The sequence below is a fragment of the Cyrtonyx montezumae genome, unplaced genomic scaffold, assembly GCF_038088225.1.
Source record: "Cyrtonyx montezumae isolate F1298 unplaced genomic scaffold, pur_monq_1.0 scaffold_79, whole genome shotgun sequence".
NCBI classification, from domain to species: Eukaryota; Metazoa; Chordata; class Aves; order Galliformes; family Odontophoridae; genus Cyrtonyx; species Cyrtonyx montezumae.
The window spans coordinates 69,231-91,012 of NW_027072088.1; the positions used below are offsets into that span (position 1 = coordinate 69,231).

Genomic DNA, 21,782 nt, shown 5'->3' on the forward strand with positions numbered 1-21,782 from the left:
TGTTGTTAGCTGCCTTTGTGGCCAGAACACATTGCTTGCTCATGTTCAGCACACTGATCAAGTTGATCTTCAAAGCCTTTCCAGCAGAGGTGCTCCCAGTATCAGCGGTCCCAGTAAGAGCATATTCTTCTTCCAGGGCAGAACTCTGTATTTGACTTTGCTGAATTCCATGAGGCTCCTGTCAGCCCATTCCTCCAGCTTTTTGAGCTTCTCCTAGATGGCAGCCTTCCCTCAAGCATACGTCTTCACCCTCCCAATTTCATGTCACCTGCAAATTTTATGAGCAAGTATATCAACTGCCTCCTCCAGGTCAGTGATAAAGGTGCTAAATAGAACAGCTGCCAAGACAGATCCCTGTGATACTCAGCTTGTTCCTGTCTTCTACAATGGGTTGTGTGACCCATTGGCTACTATTCTGTAAGCACAATCATCCAACTATATTTTAACTTGTATGGTTGTCCACCCAACTTGATCAGAAGGTACCATCTTGAATACAAGAATGTAATGGGAGTAAGTGCTGAAAACTTTGCAATAGCCAACATAAATGAAATCCAGCCACAGCTATCTCTTGGTCACAGATCCAGGCATCAGAGAAGTGCCTTGCTTTCTACTGCAACACTTCAAAGGTGACAGAGATTGGCCTTGCACTGACCTTGGCCAGTACCATCAACAATGTGGATGCAGCCTGGTGAGTTTCGTGGGCTTGTATGGGCCAAGTTCCCTCAAGCAATCCCTGGCTTAATCCCTGTCTATTCTTGGCTGCTCCTCTTGACCGTGTTCTCTAATAATAGTGGTATGGCAGACATTGTTAGTGCAGGCTGAGACAAAGTAGGCTCTGACTACCTCAATATTATCTGTCCCCATTATCCCTGTATAACCTAGTTCACTCAGCATCAGGCCCACATTTTCTTTGTCCAGCCTTCTGTCAACAATATCCCAGTAAAAACTCATCTTGTTGCCCCAGTGATCCCTGTGAGTATCAACTACAGCTGAACTTTAACTTCCACAGAATTGTAGGGGTTGGAAGGGACCTCTGGAGATTCTCCAATCTAACCCAACAAACCAGGCTCCTGTCATGGTTTTATGATTTTTGTTATCGGTATTCAGTATCATAACATCATGTGAGGCACTGGCAATTGAAGAGTTAATGCTCCAAGTCCGTGGACTGCCAATTTTTCAGGTACCTGGCTCTCAGAAGAGAAGAACTATGTACCCCAGAGGACTTTGCTTTCCCGATTTCCACCCAGAGGGAAAGATAAAACTGCATGCAAGTCCCGAGATTTACTCTGTTTGCTGTTCATCTCAGCAATGGGAGCTTCCTAGTTGTCTTGCCTTCAGTTTTAGAGTAAGGCCTTCGGTTTTGGACACTTTCTCTTTATTTGATTTCTTAGCTGCAATTCCAATTATATTGCATTATTTTGCACTCTGATATCTTATTTAGTAAATTAATTTCCTCCTCAGATCACTGCTGCTGTTTTGTTTTTAGGCCCATCTCCCTACCCTTTTCCTTTTTCCCATTCCCCTTTCCTGGGGCTTGGGCCCATGGATCCCCTGCACCATTCATCACGGGACTGGGCCAAACCGGTCCATAAACCGTTGACAATTTCCTAGAGAAGGTTGCACAGCATCCAGAAGGGTTTGGAATATCTCCAGAGAAGGAGACTTCCCCACCTCCTTGGGCTTTGTTCCAGGGCTCTGCTACCCACACAGAACACAGATTCCTCCTCATGTTCAGATGGAACTCCCTGGGCTCCAGTCTGTGCCCATTGCCCCTTGTCCTGGTGCTGGGCACCACTGAACAGAAACAGGCCCCATTCTCCTGATCCCCAATCTTCAGATATTTATCAGCACCGATCAGATTCCACTCAGCCTTCTCTTCTCCAAGTGAACAGCCCAAGGGCTATCAGCCCTTCCCCATCAGATGCTCCAGGCCCCCACCATTTCTGCAGCCCTTCACTAGATTCTCTCCAGCAGTTCCCAGTCTGCCTGGAACTGGAGAACCCCGCACTGGGTGCAATGCTCCTGATGTGGCCACCCCAGGGCAAAGCAGAGTGGAAGACCTCCTCCCTCACCCTGCTGGCTATGCTCTGTGCAGCATACCCCAGGGTACCAATGGCCTTCTTGGTTCCTAGGGAACAATGCTGGCTCATTATCAACCTGTTGTCCACCACGATACTCAGGTCCTTTTCTGCAGAGCTTCCAGAAGGTCAGCCTCTAACCTGATGCACGTGGCTATTCCATCTCATGTGTAGGACTCTACACTTGCATTTGCAGAACCTCATAATGGGTCATCATTTCCTGGTACTACTCCATATATGCCCAGGCAATAGATCTGATTTCTTCCTTTGTAGCCTCTCTCTGCTTCCATCTCCTGTATGCTACCTTTTGATGCTGCAGTTCCACTCTGAGTTTCCCACTTAGTCACGCTGGGCTCCTCATAAATCTTAGCATTTTTCTGGGTATCTGGATGGACTCCTCCTGCACATGAAAGAGGCTGTCTTTAAATATCTATAAGCCTCACTGTGACACTATTCCCTTCAGAGTTGCCTCCCAATGGGATTGCACATACCTGTTCCCTGAAAAATACAAATTCTGCTTGTTTAAAGTCCATGGTCTATACCTCTCCCCTTATTCCCATCAAGATCTGGAACTTCATTATTTCATCTTTGCTACTGCTAAGATTGCCATTTCTTCCTTATGAACAAATAGCAGATCCAGATTATGTCTCACTTCATCTTGGCACAGCTGGAGAAAAAGGTGGACAACAACCATGCAGTAACTAAAAAACAACAGGACAGCTATCACAGTATGAGAGTAGAGCAGAGGAATCTTTTGTAATGGACAGTGAACAGCAGCAGGAGTTGATTGATTATAAAGGAGAATGAAGAAGAGAGGATTAAAAAGAAGGGACAGCTGCATGAAAACCCATCAATACAGCTAGACAAGAAGTCCTCTGAAGAATGTGTGACGCACTGAGAAAGACAGTAACTAACAGTAAGAAGCAAGCCTGCCTCCAGAGGAGGCATAGTTTCAAGTTCTAAAGTTGTACTCCACTCAGCAAGCTAAATGGGGAAAAAAAAGTGATGCACAGCTGTGGAGTCAGAAGAATTTTCAGTAGAGCTTCTTGCATTAGAATGAGTAGGCATAAAAATTGAAGAAACAAAACAGTGAATCACAGTCACAGAAACTGGAAAAATATGTTATGTCTCAGATCTAAGAAAAAGGCAGATACTGACCAGAAATAATAAGAAGACATGGCCTGAAGAAAGAAGAAGAGCAGTCTGATGTGCAGTCATGTTTCTCTGAGGGCAGTTTGAGGACTGAGGTCAAAACTGAAGCACATTTTATAGACTCAGGTCACAAAAGCCACGTCAGCTGATGACATCTGCACACCCAACTATGAATGAATATGCCTATGAACTTTTCTGAAATTTAATGAGGGTATTAATTACCTGAGAAGAAAGAAAGGATCCAGAGGTAAAGAAAACGGGGCACGGCATATCCTGCATCACAGAACTGTAATTAATGTTGAACACACAACAAAAACCTTTAAACCTTGTTATGTTACAGTATGTCAGCCTGGAATTAATGAAGTCTCTTTCTGTTCATTAAAATTGCATTTTAGACAAAAGATATTCAGCAAATCCAGTCTACTTCATTTAAGTAACGTATTTAATATACAGTCATAAAGGGAAGAGCTACCTAAGAATAAAAAAGTGGGAATTAGAACAAAAACAATGTGGTAAAGAACTGGCATAGAAAAAAAAATAAAAAGCAGAAAATACCTCATGGACTCATCTTTAAAACAATTTTATTTAGATAATTATATTAACAGCTCTAGCATAAAAAAAAGAAGTATGCTAACAAAACTTAATAATGATAAATTTGGGTTGTACTGTGAATAGTGAATACATGGCAGAGGACAGTACAAAGAATATAAGAGAGCTGAGAAATGTATACTAGAAATGGGATAACAATTTGTAATGTTATGCTTTGTAGCACAGGATCATGCTCCTCAAAGGCTATACCAATAATTCCTGCTCTAACTTAAGAATTCATTGCTTGCAAAAAATAGAAATACTTGTGAGTATTAGTCAATCATACGATGACTGTATGCTGTATCAATGTGGTAAGGCTGTAAATAAAAATCTAATTCTAATGGGCTTCACTTGCTCTTTCCAGTAGATACAGTTAATCTGGAATGCCATGTATAGTTCTGGTTTCCTGAGAATTAAATTTAAAGAGGTTCAAATGATGTGAATTTAGCCTAGAATAAACATAATGAAGGACTGTGAGAATTTGAATCATATGGAGCCATTCATATGTGGAAAACTAAAAGCATTTGCCTTGCTGAGACTAACAACTATAAACAAGCATGGAGAGGAAGCTGCCAAATCTTAAATATCTCAGAAGTAAAGAAACTAATTAGTCTCAAGGCAGTCATTGCATGAGATGGCTTCTGTGACAGAGTGAACAGGACTGGATGTGACAGGAAGCCCCCTACGGTTCCATAATATCTTCCTGTGTGCAACCGTTTGGTTGGCTGGACTGTTCTTATACAATTATACCTATGTAAAATTAAGTCCATGTCAAGTAGCTGAACTGCAGCAGGTAAGCAACTCCACCCAACCAGCAACATGCTCCAAAGCACAGTCTTGGTAAAGGAGCTGGTTAGCCATGCAGCTCACCTGGCTATCACAGTAACTAACCCTGAGAACTCATCTCCTTTTCTACTATTACACAGAACAGTTCTCAGGAGTAAAATGTGTTTAATATGACACCTCTCCTCTTCACAGTTTCCAGAAAACACCAGAAAGAGCCTGCAGGATGCCTGTAGCAACAAATGCTGACTAGCTGGAAAACACTCAAGAAGTAGCTTTGTGGAGTTGGAACTTTTACTCCACAACGTAAATCTTCCACTTGACAGGACACTGATTTGCACAGCACTTTGCTATCTACAAACTGTGAGAATTAGGAGATACACTTGACTGTGCCTAATGAAGTACTTTAATCCAGACACAAAATCATACCATTGATATAATCACTTCAACGGCACTGATAAAAACTCCATTACAGACAGGACTCTAGCCATTTGTGTTGTCTTATTATTGCATCAGTTAAAATTACTGGCTGACAGTAACAAAGGCAATGAAAGACAGGAAGACTTGGTGACCGCATGGTTCTGACTGGAGCAAGCACTTGTACAGCTTTCTGACTTATGTGAACGTGGGCACCACCTATTAAAAACTATCATGGATTTGATAAAGAGGCATTAAGTCTTCTATTGCCAGAGAAGTTTGTTTACCTCTGTTTTGAAGCCCCCGCATTTTGTAAAGGCACCAGATAAAGGGGAAAAAAAAAAAGCTTTTAGACAGACAAACAGACATGTTTAAAGCATCATCTGTGAAGGATGATTGTCTCTGAAAAACAATTTGTGAGACAGACAAGAAATGTAGCTTTCATTCTAAGAAAGTACAGACTCTAAGAAGGAATGAGGCTTTAACACACTATGGAGACTGCAAGCAGTTCAAAGCTCTGGATTTCCTGGGAGCCTACTCCTCTCAAGACAGCAGTAAGAGAAAATGAGTGGCTAACCCATGAGACACTGTATTATCAGAGAGTGGCAGAGTGACAGGAAGTAAAAATTTGCTATCAGGTGTACCAAAAAAGGGCTCATTTCTTCAATTGGTTGTAACTAGGTACCTTTGGAATGTCAGAGAAGAGACTCTGGAGGTTGCTGTAGAGTTTGGGCTTACACCAGTAGTTGAAAGGTAGACTTAAGAGAGCTACACGCCTATGAAAAGAATTCTGAGCCCAAAAAGCAACAGAAACCAAAGAAACAGAGACTACCTTACAATGAGTATGTGCTTTGAAGACTCAAGGATCTTGTCCTTTGGGACCATACAGGTTTTAAGGGAACTACACTAAGGAGGGGACAGAAACACAGAAGCCTGGGAATAATGAAAGAGAACACAAGAGAAATCCTTGTGTTTAAAAAGGAAGTGGGAAATTAAAGCATTGAGGAGCAAGCATAGTGAGCCACTGAAAGACAGACATATCTGCAGAGATAAGAGAATTAATAACTGCCTGAATAACACAGGTCCATTGAACTCTGCTGTTTATGTAGATTCTAAGACACACTGCAAAAATTAGAAACTGGCAGGTATACTGGGCCAGGGAGAACTAAGAACAAGTCCACCTTCTACAAACACAGCTGTACTCTGAATCAGCCTCAAAAATTGATCAGAAACATCTTTAAGCATCAAAGGGCCCCAGCATTAAGTAATATACTTCACAGTCCAGCACCACTGTCCATCCAGCAAGTGGCAGTGCTGGCACAGCTTACCCAGCACAGGAGGCTGACACAGGCCAGGCTGCACCCCAGGCTCCCAGCCCCCAGCCCCAGCCTGGCTCTCCAGACTTTCACCCACTACCTACTTACTTTTTAATTAGATTTTTAAACAAAAAGTGAAAGTATTTTCTAAAATCCCTCTAATTACGCTAAGATGCTGAACTGATTGTGAAGGGAATAGGAAATGAAAGCGACTCACCCTCTGAGGGAGAATTTTGTCAGCCATCTTCCTCCTCTTGGCACTGTACATTTTTTAAAGAAAAAAACACGTTACCATGGTGACAGATCTAGGAGTAACGAGGCCACCTGCTAAATTATCCTGACATCTCCACATGCTGGTGCACAGCTGTGCATGCATCAGCAAAAGGGTCTCACCCATGCCCAGGACCTAGGACCCCTTCTCTCAGCAGCCTGGGGAGGTAGTTAGCTAAGAACAAATCAGGGCTGTCTGTTATGCATCTTGGAAAGAAGTACGCAAGTTCTTTGATCGCAGCATCTTCTACGGTGCAGAGCAGCAATGTATGCAAGTACATGTGCACATGCCGTCCACGGATACAGAAAGAGCATGACAAAGGACAGCACATGTGTGGAAGTGTGCACAGACATAGCTACGTACGTGCAAGGAAGAGGTGAGTGCCTGTAAGCTGAATGTGAACTTGTTCAAATGGATCCGAGTATGCATTCATTTATGCCCAAAACTGAGTGGTAATGTTCATTTGTGTATGAAAACACACATAGATATGCACCCTTACATATACACACTTGTTTTACTGAAATGAGTGACTTACAAAGCTGTAAGTCTATGTCTCCATGCTTGTTCATCATTCACGTCATGAATGTCAATGCGAGAAGATAAACGTGTACCCATAGTGCATATGCATAATGTGTCCATGCCCATACACAAGCACATTTATAGATGTACATTTTTAAATACACCCCTGTGTTTGTATGTGTACAGCCAAATTTATATATGCCTCAGAAACGATACTGCTAGGAAGACTGCCAACTACATTGTATTTTTAAGTCTTCAGATTCTGAAAAGCATTTGCTCTCATCAAACTGTCACTTCGTTTTCTCTAGCAAAACCAAGAGGAAATTCAAGCCTTACTCTTCAACTCCAGAAGTTGTGAGGCCTTTATGTTAAGCAGAAGATTAATCGCTCCATCTGTGACACAGACAAATGAGGTAAAGGGAACTGCCTGCTGCTGATCTGCTACGTCACAGGAGTGCCCTTCCTCATGGCTTTCATCTAGAAAATCTGTCATCAGCCATGTCCACATCAAAGCTGTGTGGCAAACTCTGTTCTTACATTTGCTAATAACAACCCTGGCCTTAAATACCACATTCTTCCCCCATCTGCACAGAAGCCTAACCCTGAGGAACTCTTTGTGCTTGGAGCTGAAAACCTCATCCTTCCTTGGGCAGAAAAGTTATGCACACAGTCACACTGATGAACAATGTCTCTTTTTGAAAAGTGCAGAAATAGAAACTAATGAGAAAATAACATTACATGGTTTACATTTCCAACACCTTCTGCAACTGACAAAAATTAAAACTGCACTGAAGCTCTTCACAGATTCTGGAGCAAACTCCATCCTCACAAAAAGAAGTGGAATACGCACTTGCAGCAACCCTGAAGGCTTTCAGCTAAACAGTGGAAATAAACAAGGTGACAGAATCCCAACAAACTGGCTCTAAAAAGTTTTCCATGGGTCTGTTACAAAAAGAGATTTACCTGCTTTTTGTCCTGCAAACCTGCCAAGAAAAAAAAATAATACTTCCTTGGCCCTTTTGTGCCACAAAACATGGGGCTCAATCCCAGAATGGGACCCAATGTTCCAAAAAAGTCTGCCTGAAAAACTAAGCAATTCTCAATGGGAAATTACAGGGAGCTGGGAATGAACCAGGGGAGAACACTGAAAACATTACCAGGGGTGACACAATGGCAGAAGAAACAGAAACTTTCCTGAGTACCTAACACACATTGGTGTAAACTGGACTCACAACAGTAGTGATTATTGCTAGAAGTGTTGAAATTAAGAAATGGGAGGGAGGAACTGCTTCCTTCTCTGATTTACGTCACTGACTTTTAGGAAGCAAACTATTCTTCTTCAGTTATCTCTGGAAACTGGTTAATGACTGAAGTTTAACTTGGTCACCCAGCTGTGGCAATTTTTCAGGTTGTATCTATCCCATTTACTTGAGGGCTAAGCATTCTTGTGTGCAGTTTCCTGGAGGATCTCCTGGGAGGTGCTGTGGAATGCACATTTTTCCTAGTGCATGGGCAAGGCCTCCATGACGCACATGCATCTCATGCTGCACCCACACACATTCCTTCTATATTTAATCTGGTTGAACCTTAATATATTAATACTCTCAGGACTTGTGTCCTTTCCAGATGCATCCAAGATATAAACATTCTCAAGTCTGGCTTGCTGACCCAAAGCATATACACTAGACAGAGTCGGGCTCCTGAAGCACTCATCTTAGGAAATCATGTTTTACCTAAAACTGGATATGATGACACCACTACAACACTCTGTGATCCTATATATACCCATAAGAGCCTTGCAAAAGGCAGTCAGACCTAGATGACATCACCCTATCCATTTATCAGGAACTGGCTCACACCTCAGAACACAAGTATGATAAGGTTTAATAAGCTACAGAAAGAAATTAGAGAAATATTATTTAAGACAGAATGCAATCAGCACCATAGAAAGTGAAGATATATTTGAAAGAAAGCTCCTTAAAAAAAATTCCTCAGATTCTAGGAAAATTCCCATGAGTATCTTTCTCCTTAAATGCAGCAACGCCCACAAAAATTTCAAGTTTTATGACCGCTCATCTGAGTGACCACAGCACAAGTATTCACATTACCAACATCAAAATCTTTTCCACTTGTCTCTTGTTTACAGACTAATTTGTTAGCTAGTCAGAAATCAGAGAAACTATAGAGAACAGATAACAAATTATACAATAACTGCATTATATTAGAAAAGAACTGATGATTAACTTTATGGGCTAAATGTGATGGACAGCTCTATAGACTGATAACCTGCAAGGTGAAAGCATCTGATCTGAAGAAACAGACATGAGTAAAGGTCATCATCTTTAGAGACCATCCCTAAACAAAGCACGGAGTAAAATTTACCTTTTTTTTCCTGCTTTAAGAAACTGGCACTATATAAATCTTCTGGTTTGTCTCATTCAATTTTAAAGGTCTTACTGCTAAATAAAGATTTTCTCCCTCAAGTTTTTCTCCCACACTTCCTTTCTGGAATACTCACCTTCTAGTTCGGTTCTGAGTAGCTTGCTGCTGCTGCTGCACTTGCTGCTGCACCTGCTGCTGTTGGACCTGCTGTGGTGCAGTACGTTTTCTTGTTGTTTCCATCACAGTCTGAGGCATTCCAGGTCTCACTGAGGTACTTCCAACATATGGAGGGCCTGGGGGACCCATGGGAGCCCCCTGATGGGGCATTCGAGCTCCTGATGGCATCCCAGGTCGCTACAGAAGAAGCAAAACACAAAAGAGCCAGTTTGGTCCCTGCTTCTCCAGCTGCAATAATATTTGTACACAGTCAGACTCTGGCTCCCGCAAGTTCCCCATTTTTACCAACCTTACATAAAAGCAGCAACACAGAGCACAAGAGATCTGAATTGGAACTCCCTGGACATCATAAAATGGAACACAGTGATAATGGAGATGGGAAACAGAGATGAAAAATACTGGACATGGGAAAGCACTCAGTGGTCAGTAACACTTAGGCCAGCTTACAGCTCTACCTTCTCACAGAAGTTGACATGGCATGCAACACACAGTTCAAATAGGTGCAGTCCACATGCTAACCAAAGCAAAAGAAAAGTCACATCTACAGTACTCCAGATTTGAATGGACCAAAAGGATGCTCTGATCACCAGGGACACTGTAACAAGCAGAGCTGAACTACGGAAGCACTGCAGTAATGCATTTTCCATTGAAAGCCCTTGCCTCCACCTACACTGGAGAGCACCAAAAGTTCATCATATAAGCAGAACCCATTAAGAAAAGGTCATGTCTCAAAGTCAGTGCTGAAGTTTATATTCCTCAAGAAAAAATTTCGTTAAAATAATTGCCACCTGAAAAACGTAATTCAAAACAGAGCAAAGAGCTTAGTTTCCCTCTAAGAAAAGTCAAAATACTTGTTACAGACCTTTATGTATCTGTGAAAATTCAGACACGCACACACACATTATATACATTTGAACCAACGTACAAATAAAAATTATCATTAAAGTCTTTTGAAATTCTAAACAAGGGCAAGTGTAGAGTCCTACATGTGACAAGGAATAACAGCAGTACCATTACAGGTTAGGAACTGAGCTGCTGGGGAGGAGCTCTGCAGGGGAGGACTGGGGGTCGTGGTGGCCAATGGTTGAGCAGTGGTTGAGCACAGGATGACTATGAGCCAGCAGCGTGTGCTGGTGGCCGAGAAGGCCAACGGGATCCTGGAGTGCACTGCAGAGAGCATGGCCAGCACGGTGAGGGAGGGGATCCTCCCCTCTCCCTCTGCCGGGGGCACATCAGGAGCACTGCGCCCAGGGCTGGGCTGCCCAGCTCCATGCAGACTGGGAACTGCTGGAGAGAGCCCTGCGGAGGGGGGCAGAGGCGGTGGGGGCCTGGAGCAGCTCCCGACGGGAGCAGGCTGAGAGCCCCGGGGCGGTGGAGGAGAGGAAGCTGAGGGGATGTGAGCAGTGCTGATGGAGATGTGAAGGGCGGGGGCAGGGGGAGGGGGCCGGGCTCTGTTCGGTGCTGCCCAACGCCAGGACGAGGCGCAGTGGGCACAGACTGCAGCCCAGGGAGCTCCGTCTGAACGTGAGGAGGGATCTGTGTGCTGTGAGGGTGGCAGAGCCCTGCAACGGAGCCCACAGAGCTGGGGGAGTCTCCTCTGGAGATATTCCAAACCCTTCTGGACACTGCAGCTAACTGCTATGGATAACTGCTATGGGGGGGGTTGGAGTAAAGGAGCTCCAGAGGTCCTTCCCAACCTCTACAGGTCTGGAATTATTTGAGTCTGTAAACCCTCTCTGGAGCATAGGAAATTCTGCACAAATGTGCATAAGAATTTCTTCATGGTAAGGGTGTCAGAGCACTGGAACACGCTGCACAGTGAGGTTGGAGTCTCCTCTGTAGGTATCCAAGACCCCCTGGATGCCTACTTGTGCAGCCTGCTCTACGGAGCTGCTTTGGCAGGGGGCTGGTCTCGATGACCTCTAGAGGTCCCTTCCAGCCCCAGTCCCAGAATCAATTCTGTGATTCTGTGTGATTCTCTCTAAAAATTCTTTTAATGAAACTATGAGACCATAGCATCCCTTATGGATAAATAATTGGTTATAGAATACAAACGATGTAGATGTAAATTATGATGATAATCATAAGAGGGCACTTCCAATAGCTCTGCAAAATCGTAAGCAGCCTGGAGAGGGCAGATGGAGACTGACAGGTCACTGTTCCACCTGGTACATAAAAATCATGGCGAGCGGAGGAACCCACAAGGAGTCAGGTTCATAGACAAAATGGCGTAGTTGTCCACACAGTGCATAGTGAGCCCATGAAACTACTTTTCAAAGAGATGTTAAAGACAGAAAATATTTTTTACTTAGAAACTTCTCTGAGATACCAGCAGTTGAGGACTGAAAGAATGTGTGGGAGAGGTACTCTAGTGGCCACTAAAGTGAGATGGTGCACCTCAAGGGGTACACAGATGCAGGAAGAAGAGATTTTTTTGTACCATTAAAAATATATTTTTTAATTGAGATTTTATCTTTGTCTCATCTCTTTTTTAATCTCTGTTCATATGGGCACATTAGTAATTATAGGAATGCAAGACCAAAAGAGTTTGGAGACTGCTGCTTAGTACAGCTGTCCTGTCCTTGTCTACTGCAGCCATCTGCTACAGTTGCAGTTATGTGTAGCATTGCAGGCCCAGGGGAACCTTTCCTATGTTACGCTCCAACTTAAATTTTACAGTAAAAAAGCACCTACTCTGGCTGCAAGCCCTAAGCAACAGTGCTCAGCTGCATCTCCAAGTTAGCAGCACACAACCTCCATAGTTCCCAAAGCCCCAGCTCAGCACCCTCCCAGGTCATTGCAAGTCTTAGCTATTCCTTGTGCCTAGATGCCTGAAGGAAAAGGAAGAAATAAAGAAGATGATCACTGAAGAACCAATGGTTATAACTGGTTTGGACAGAGAGGAAAGGTTGAGAGTAGAGAGAGCAGCACAGACAGCCAAGCAGGCTTCAACAAGTATTCACGTCGGGGATTGATTATGGGTACAGCTGCTGAGAACAGAAGCAGCAGAAGGCAGAAAAAAGGCAAAATGGAGGTTCTGAAAACATTTTCCCTCATAAACATTGAACTACGAAGACTGCTGGAACACAGCAGCTCCCTCCTTTCCCGCTTTCTGATCCAGGCAGTAGAAACAAATGGCCCAGAACAGGCTTCACACTTGAGCTTGCATTTAAGATCTTTCTGTTGTCTGTCAATCTACTAATTGTGGCCTTCTTCCAAAGAGCTGCGCCTGCTGTTGCCTTTTGATCATCCTGGGACATTTGACAGTCATTCAGAAGAGACAAGATCCTGGGCACAGCCATCTCATGTTTCATTCCCCATGGAGACTGTATGGCCATAGAGATCACGTTGCAGGCCCACTCTTCTCATTCCACAAAGAACAACTTAAAGACTGCAGAAAGAGGTCAGCAAGCCAGGCCTACTCTTGATCTAAGACTGACATCTTCGAATTTCTTTCAGTTCCCTTTGTTAAATATTAAAACATTGAAAGGACAAAACAGGAGCAAGTGCTGCAACACTGTGGACAGCCCGTTTAATCACACCCCTTCACCTGCCTCACTCCTTCCCTAAGCTTCTTATACTCTTGTATCTTACATCATATGTCGATAAAATATTACTCACTGTTCAACTGTCATCTCCCTGCTGAAAACCCATCAGGCACCCAACAGTTATAGAAATGCTTTCTCTATTTCAACTCTTGTAAGAAGGAGTACTTCATCTTACCTAAAGGTTTGTTTTACTCTCAAACGTGTGCAAGAGAAGGCAGTGGCAGACAACACACTGCCCAGGGCCTGATCCAGCCTCACCTTGAAAGTCTCCAGGGATGGGACACAGTGCCTCTCTACCCTCACTGTAAAAGACCTTTCCAAACTACATCTGTCCTCTTTAAGCTTGAAGCCATTCCCCTTGTTCTGTTACTACAGACCCTGCTGAACAGTCTGTCCCCTTCTCTCCATAGATCCCCTTTAGATATTGAAAGGCCGCTACCAAGTCACTTTGAGGCCTTCTCTTCTGAATGCTGCACAGCCCCGGCTCTCTCAGCCTGCCCTCATAGGAGAGGTGTTCCATCCCTTGGATCATTTTTGTAGCCCCCTCTGGACGCACTGCAACAGGTTCACATTCTCTCCCATACTGAGGACTCCACATGTGGACGCAGTGCTCCAGGTGAGGTCTCACCTGCACAGAGCAGAGGGGCAGGATCCCCTCCCTCGCCCTGCTGGTCATGATTCTTTTGACGTGGTCCAGGATATGGTTGGCTTTTGGGGCTGCAAGGACACACTGCTGGCTCATGTCCAGCTTCCCATCCACCAGTACGCACCAGGACTTTTGGGGCAAGACCAAGATTTTGCATTTGGATTTGTTGAAGCTCAGGAGGTTCACCTGGGCCCACTGATCAAGTTCATCTAGGTCCCACTGGATGGTATCCCGTCCCTCTGGTGCACTGACTGCAACCCCACATACTGATGTCAAAAGCAAGCTTGCTGAGGGTGCACTTGACCCCAACTGTTAAGGGCACTGATGAAGATATTTAAGTGTTAGTCCCAGCACTAACCCCTGGGGGAGACCTCTTACCTTCTTCAATATCCTTATGAATGACAGAGATGCTGGGATTGAGTGCACCCTCAGCAAGTTTGCAGATGACACTAAGCTGAGTGGTGCAGTTGATACAACAGAAGGAAGAGATGCCACCAAAGAGACCTGGACAAGGGTGAACCTATTCACTTTTCAAACATGTTCTAACTAACTAGTTCTAACTTCACCTAGCAAGTTTCAATAAGGTGCTGCACTTGAGTCAAGGCGACCCCAGACATGTACAGACTGGGGGAAAAGCTCATTGAGAGCAGCCCTGCTGAGAATGACTTGGGGCTCCTGAGGGACAAAAAGTTGGACACGAGCCAGCAGTGCGCACGTGCAGCCCAGAAGGCCAACTGCATCCTGAGCTGCATCAACTGAGGAATGGCACCAGGACAGGGAGTAGATCATCCCGCTCTGCTCTGCCCTTGTGAGGCTCCACCTGGAGCACTGCATCTGGGCCAGAGGCCTCCAGTACACAGAAAGGTGGGGCTGTGGGAGCAGATCCAGAAGAGGGCACAAAGATGTTCAGAGGGCTGGAGCACCTCTCCTGCTTAGAAAGGCTGAGAGAGCAGAGCTTTGTTCAGCCTGGAGAAGAGAAGGCTCTGAGGAGACCTCATTAATTGCAGCCTTTCAGTACTTAAAGGGAGAGTATAAACAGGAGGGAGAGCAACTTCGTACATGGTCCAATAGTGATAGGACAGGAGGAATGGCTCTGAACCAAAAGAGGACAGATTTAGGTCAGACGTGAGGAAAAATTTCTATACTCAGAGATAGCGAGTCCCTGGCACAGGATTCCCAGAGAGCTGTGGATGCCCCATATCTGGAGGCATTCAAGGCCAGACTGGATGGAGCTCAGGCTTACAATCCTTCCCACATCAGGGGTTTGGAAGCACATGATCTTCCAACCTAGGCCATTCTTGATGTGAAATTCTCTCTGATGGAAGAAACGAGACAACAGTGGAGTGGTGCTTTGCTGTGAATTTCTACATCAAAAGCTTTTCTCAAGCAACACCAACACCACATTAGCCAAAATGCTGGGGTACATAAAAATAGGGCTGCTGTCTGAACAAAGCAGAAAGAGGACAAAAACATGAAGAACGGATAGGTACAAGGAAAAGAAAGTGTCAGGAAACGCAAAGGCACCTACAGAAGATTTGGAAAGGGTCTGAACAGAGAACTGGGAGTCACTGCAATGCAGTATAGCACCAAGCTGCACATACAGCAACTTACAGTTCTGAAAAGCAAAGATTCCATCCACCATGGTTCCCCATAAGAGGATTCTGATGGCAAGCAGTGAACAACTACAGGCTTCCTGCTAACAAATAAACTGATAAACTTTCACAAGAACAACAAAAATTGCAGAGTAGCTTGGTGCATGGCAGCTGCTGAGTCATGGCCTGAACCTCTGATTGAGCACCTGAAGAAAAGACCCAGTCAGCCCTGAAGCACAAGTGAAGGCAACTCACCTGTGTGATGGGAAGGGGTGGAGCCTGGCTGCACCCCTCTTAAACCTTATTTAAGAGCTGACTGCCACAGAGGAAGGATCCCCTGTTGGGAGATCTCTCCTTTGTGGAGTTTTTCCCTGCAAACCTTGATTCTTGGAGATGAGCGAGCCTTCATTTTCTCCTTTCTTTGTAACATCTTCTCATTGTGCTGCTGCTGTTATACCACCACTTGTGAAAACTAAAAACGGGATCTACCCTGGCTAGGCAGCCTTTCTTTACAGCATAACGTTGCAGTAGCTGCTAATTTATTTAAGGTATGAACAAGAAATAATGTCTTGAGTTAAGATCAGGTCACTAGAAGTACATGCAACAGCTAAGAAATTTAGCTAAGGCCATACTGTCTCATGGCAAACAGAACTGTGACTGCACAAATGCGTTCCCAACAGAGAATGTACTACTGAATGCATCATTTCCAAATGGGCTCATACCATAAAAGCAGTTGTACACAGTTTCTCCCTCACCCTATGGTCGTTACAGACATGGCTTCATATGGGCTCCTGCTTTCAATATCTATGAATATTTTACAAATTTAGTAAGCAGAGTCATCACTGTTTTCATTCTTAATGCTCACCTACCATGTTCACCTTTCATTTCCCCAGAGCACTCAGATCCTAGAAACAAGGTCCAAGTGTTCCACTGCTGTGACTTCCAAGTTTCACCCATTTTGAAAGATGTGCACAATCGACCAAAAATCTTTAACTTGAAAAATACTACATTTACAGAACTGTGAATTTTAACTTGAGACAAGGGTCACCGAACATCTACTTCATGTATGCCCATTCAGAACTTAGAACAACTAGATATCAAACCTCAAACAAAGCACTTTGATGGAAACAGCTTAAAAACAAAAAAAAAAAATCAGCCTTTGGAATTGGAAGTAGCAAATCCATTGTGCCATCTTTGAGTTCAATCAGTTTGCTACTTTTAATAAATCCAATAATATCCACTGCAGTGATCTAATGTGCTATGGAATGGATTTTGTGTGAGGAACAACAGCCAGAATACGCCTTTTCACTCTGTAAAAGGAGCAGTTTGGGCAGGGGACAGAGTGCAGAGCTCTGCAACATCACCGCTGTCATGGAGAAGGAGGAGACTGATGAAGTCCTCACTGTCTCTCTCTCCCCTTAAAAGAACCAGACAGCAGACAACAGCTGGTAGCATCAGGCTTACCTTCACGTAGAGAAACTGCATAAATTTCTTGACAAAGAACACTGCCTGCTAAAAGTTTGTGTGTTCAAGAAAATATCAGCAAACTAATTTCCATAAAGAAAATTCACAGAGGTACTAAATATGCAGTACCCCTCTGGGTCAGAAAACTCCACAGCTACCAAGTGCAGAGTGTTGCTGTTTTTTTGCCTTGCTCCTACACTGCCATGCAGTCTTCTGCTACTCCCCGCGGGCCTGGAGGCTCAGGGCTAAATGATCCGCTCAAATGGGATTCACATTTCTACAGCGTGTCTTTAAAAAAAAACAAAAACAGAAGAGCAACTCAAACTTCTCATACCCCAGTTACATCTGTGCACCTCTATTTATCAGCATATTGAACTTTTGTCAATGGACAACACAAATATTTTTAACAAACTCATTTTGCAAAGTATCATTAACTATTTATTAAAAATGTATCAAGAATTGGGATGATTTGATTTTCTTAATTATGTGTGAACTTTTCTTCAGCTAGCTCAGAGCTATGAAGAGACCACCCCTCAGTTCCTGCAGGCAGCTTGCTTGTGCTTTTGAACGCCGGTTCTTACTCCACCAGTCTTCTGAAAGTACCTTCCAAACAAATGCTAAATTCCCCAGGCTGCCTTAAGCTCAGCCCAAACATCTCCTTGTTTAATGAAACAGGAAATGCATATGCAGTAAACCAGTAACTGTGTTCCAGAAACTGTGCTCTGACAATGTCCTAGCACAGAGCACTGTGTATGAGGCAAATGGAACAAACTGTTCAAAAATGTCTGTTCGTGAAGCTCTTTTCTACCCCTCCTAGAGTTTAGGCACTGACAAGATAGTATTTATACCCACAATAATATAAAAATTGATCAGACAGTTTTCAGTAGCAAAGTTGTTCTTTGGGTTTTTTTTTCCAAACCTAATATTCTCCTCACCTCACTACTTCTGTAGTGATCTCTATACCTGAAAGAAAACATTACTTTTATCGACTTAAAATACATCATCATTCAATTTGGGGAAAACACCTCCAGTTCTTCCCATTGTAACAGAATAAACACCATTTTTATGCCACACTGAAACATGAATCCTTGAGGTCATCCAGTCCTTCCTTTTCTCAATAAAGCATCACCAGTGTCTCCACCATCTCTGATAGACATGCACTTCTTTAACAAGTTTCCAAGAGCCTCCAGCAGTGGAGATTTTACAGCTTTCCCAATCTCCATCCTTAGGTATTATGGAAAAAACCACATACATACTTCCTACAAAGCCTAATCACCTCCAGTTTCCCAATCTCTTATTGATGAAGTCTTCACAGCCCTCCCACTGTCACTGCCATCTGGGTTGCCCCTCCTTTCGCTTTTCTCTCACGCAGACAGTCAACATGAAATTATATATCTTTTAAGTACGTTCCAACTGATTTACAAGATCTGCATTATCCTCTGTCCCACTTCTTAATGAAGCTAACATTTAATTTGCTTTCTTAGTAGCAGTAGCTGCTGCTACATAGTAGGCAGACCACAATGACATCTGAGTTTTCTTCCTGGATGGTCACAGCTCATTTAAACCCTGCAGTGTATGAAGAGATGCAAAATTTGTTTATGAAATTCAATGCTAATCCCTTTCTCCATAACACTACTAAATCTATAAAACATGCCACATACATCCTTGGAATATCAGGCCTTTCTTTTAACCTATTTTTACTTAATTAATTCCTGTGTTAAATATTTGTTTACATCATGGCTTGCTTTGAGACCCTTCTTTCACTGTACTAAACGCTGTTTCATGTAAGACAGCTCCTCAGCTTGCTGTCAAACTCTATGACAGTAGAGGTGGACAATCACACAATAAGAAGAATGGGGATCAAAAAAGGAGTCACATAAGTGATGTACAGGTTTGCATACATTAACAGTAGTGATGTACAACAACTTGTGTTGTGTAGAGATCAGCAGGAACTATAGGAAAAACACTTACTAGCAGAAAATAAATATGTATAAGGACTTAAGAGGAAGAGTCACTTGAGCATAGCACAGAGGGCAAAGAACTAGATCTCTATAGAAGGGGATTTAGGAAGAAAAAGTAGGAACAAAAAAAGGATGGAGAAACAGATTAAAAAGGGTCAGAACAATCACACAAGAAGATGAACCCTCAGCTCCCTGCTGTGCGAAGATGACGCTGCGAGGTCCACAGTACAAGTACCAAAGAGGAGATTTCTGCAACTGAGTCACAGAAGGACGTGTGTCTGGACAAGAGCTTTCACAAGTTACGTACTACAGATCTTCTCAAGGCTACACGTGAAAATACTTCCTTGAGAAAGAAAAAGAAAAAAAAGACTAAGATAACATCCAGACAACAAAGTGGCTGATGCTAGGTTCTAGGGGACAGAAGAAACTGAGGAGCACCCTGCAGGGAGACTAATAATTCACTTTGGGTCAAAAGAGCTGAAAACAACAACTAGACACCCAGAGGGAGACATCATAAAGGCAGCTACTCTGGACAGAAGAAAATATATCAATAAAAACATATGAGCATAAAGGTGGTCATTAAAGCTGTATCTTTCCAGAAAAGTTCTGGAAATAGAGCGAAGGGGGGAAAAACAGCAGTGAAAGATGAAGCCTGTGAAAAAAAATCTCTCTTCCCACAGATAAACTGCGTAAGGCTCTGATGCAACAGCCCAGGAGTTAGAGAAATCTAACGAGTAAGTGAAAGAAATGCGGCCTTTTCAAAAGAACTGCTCACGAGAGGCGTAACAAACTACTCAAGAAGGACGAACATCACACTTGAGGTTTCTGACCACTAAAAAGATCTGACATTGTAGAGGGATCCTATCTGAATGACATAAAAGGAAGAAGAAGATACCTTCTAAGCCGGCAACATGGAAAAGAACAAAGGCAAGATGAAACACACAAGAGCAAAGGGCGAAGTGACCTTAGCAAAGGAACATATGTTTTCAGAAAGATCAAATGAACCCAAAATGTAACAGCTCTTAGAAAATACTGCAAAATTCTCCTTTCTATTTAACTGTTCAAACAGTAAAAAATTTTCACACAACATTCTATCCCTGTTTATAAACCCCTCTTTTTGATAAATGAAACAATAATAATACCTGTAATACTCAAAACTAATAATTTTGTCAAAGATAGAATAACAAAATGAATAGTGTGAAAAGGAGACTTTCCCCGAAGTGGAGGCATAACCTGATTCCAAGACACGCTGGAGAAGTCTGGTCATCAACATTTTCAAGGAATTCGCTCAGATGCAGACACCCCGTGTGTGGCAATAAGGCTCTGCAACGCGTGAACTCAGGGTAATGGCTCATTCTTTTCTTTGTTAGGATACATAAACAGATAAACGAAGTTTTAACTTTGGGTCTTTTGTAAGCAATTGAAGACTGACTACCTCAACCTGTTTTGATCAAAATGAACCTAAGATTAGAAAGAAACCAGAAGAGAAGAGCAAACACAGATGCAAAAGCACAACCACAGGAAACCATCATGGAAGGGTGTAGAGGAGCTCGGGCAAGAGAATGCCAGATGAGAAGCTCTGGTCTCACTGACAGGCAAAAGATGACAAACAGAAGCAGGTACTCAGGCAACACTGACACCAAGCGAGACGACACTGGTGGTGAAATAGTCAGCGCAGACAAGTCAGACTTTTCTAGCATCCAAACAAGTAATGGAAACAAGTTCTGCTGCATTAATTCTGGTATGAATTAACATTTCTCATGCTTAAGAGGCTAGCAGGCTCCTTACACATCTACATGGCAAAGCAGCAGATTCACTCAACCATCTTATCGACTCTTTCCTATACTGAAGGAAGAGCGATGTTGTGCCAACAGAAACCTTGGAAAAAGAACCAGCTTCCCACATGCACAACACTCCCAGGTTGCCTACGGCTCTGCCCAGCTACAGCTATCCTGAGCCAGACCATCTTAATGAACTCCTATATCCACAGCACAACTACTGTCATAGATCTGCACACCTGCTTCTGTTTGTATCTGCCCATCTAGCAACAGACGGCTGATGTACATCAGCACCACAGCGCCTGCTCACCGCTCTCAAAAAACAGAATGCCATCTAAAAGTCCTTCACCCAGCGAGCTCATCATGCCCAGGCTCTGTAGGACACAAGCTAGATCCAATAAATCTGGAGCAAGCCTGAATTATGGAGACAACCCAGAGGCCTGCAGTGAGCTCCCGAGATTCCTTTGTACAGGAACGCCCAGTGGATGTCTTCAAAAAGGTGTCACAGAAGGTGCCAGAATGCTCAAGAAAGAAAACACACAGGGACTATCTCTATATGAACAATATCTGCATTTCCTGGGTCTTATTTTGTTCGAAGTGTATCAACACAAGAAATCCAAACGCTATAAATGGTGATCGCTGTCAACCATTAGAATCATTTAAAGAACATTGTTTCCACTGGCAGCAAAACAAGGTTAGCATATCCCCTTAAATGGAGATCAAAGACCGGATTCCTTAAACAAAAGCTGGTAATATTTTAAAGACCTGAGTGATTCCTTTAATTAAGCGCGGCAACCTGACGTTCCCTCGTGGGTGAGCGCCCATCGACTGGCAGAGATCTGCACAGCTAATCTCTTCAAGCCCCTGAAAGTCACCTGTTAAGTAGCCAGAGGATACATCAGAGCCAGGGCTGGAGACAAGAACCAGAGGCAGCGGCACACGGCTGCATCGGACTAGTATCAGAATTGCTTTTCAAAACACAAGTTTGCTTACAGAACAAAGTGTCCTACAAGCCCATTTGGGTCAGACCCTGTGCAGATCCCGCACCGTGACGAGGCTCAGAAGCATGCTATTCACCAAGCATGGAGAATCAAAGCAGCAATCACAGCA

At 43.5% G+C, this 21,782-nt stretch overlaps 1 protein-coding gene across 4 annotated transcripts in view; it reads right to left on the reverse strand.

Moving 5' to 3' along the window:
• Positions 1 to 21,782, reverse strand: part of SMARCD3 (SWI/SNF related, matrix associated, actin dependent regulator of chromatin, subfamily d, member 3) — a 99,578-nt gene that overhangs the window by 53,610 nt on the left and 24,186 nt on the right. For 3 of the 4 annotated variants that reach the window (XM_065751657.1, XM_065751655.1, XM_065751658.1), the window contains exons 2-3: positions 9,643 to 9,860; positions 6,552 to 6,594 (exon numbers count right to left, since the gene is read on the reverse strand). In XM_065751657.1, the coding sequence (XP_065607729.1) occupies positions 6,552 to 6,594; positions 9,643 to 9,851 (252 nt within the window). In that variant the 5' untranslated portion in view covers positions 9,852 to 9,860. Of the gene's footprint in view, positions 1 to 6,551; positions 6,595 to 9,642; positions 9,861 to 9,972; positions 10,651 to 21,782 lie in introns of those variants that run through there. The other variant, XM_065751656.1, reaches the window with a different exon arrangement.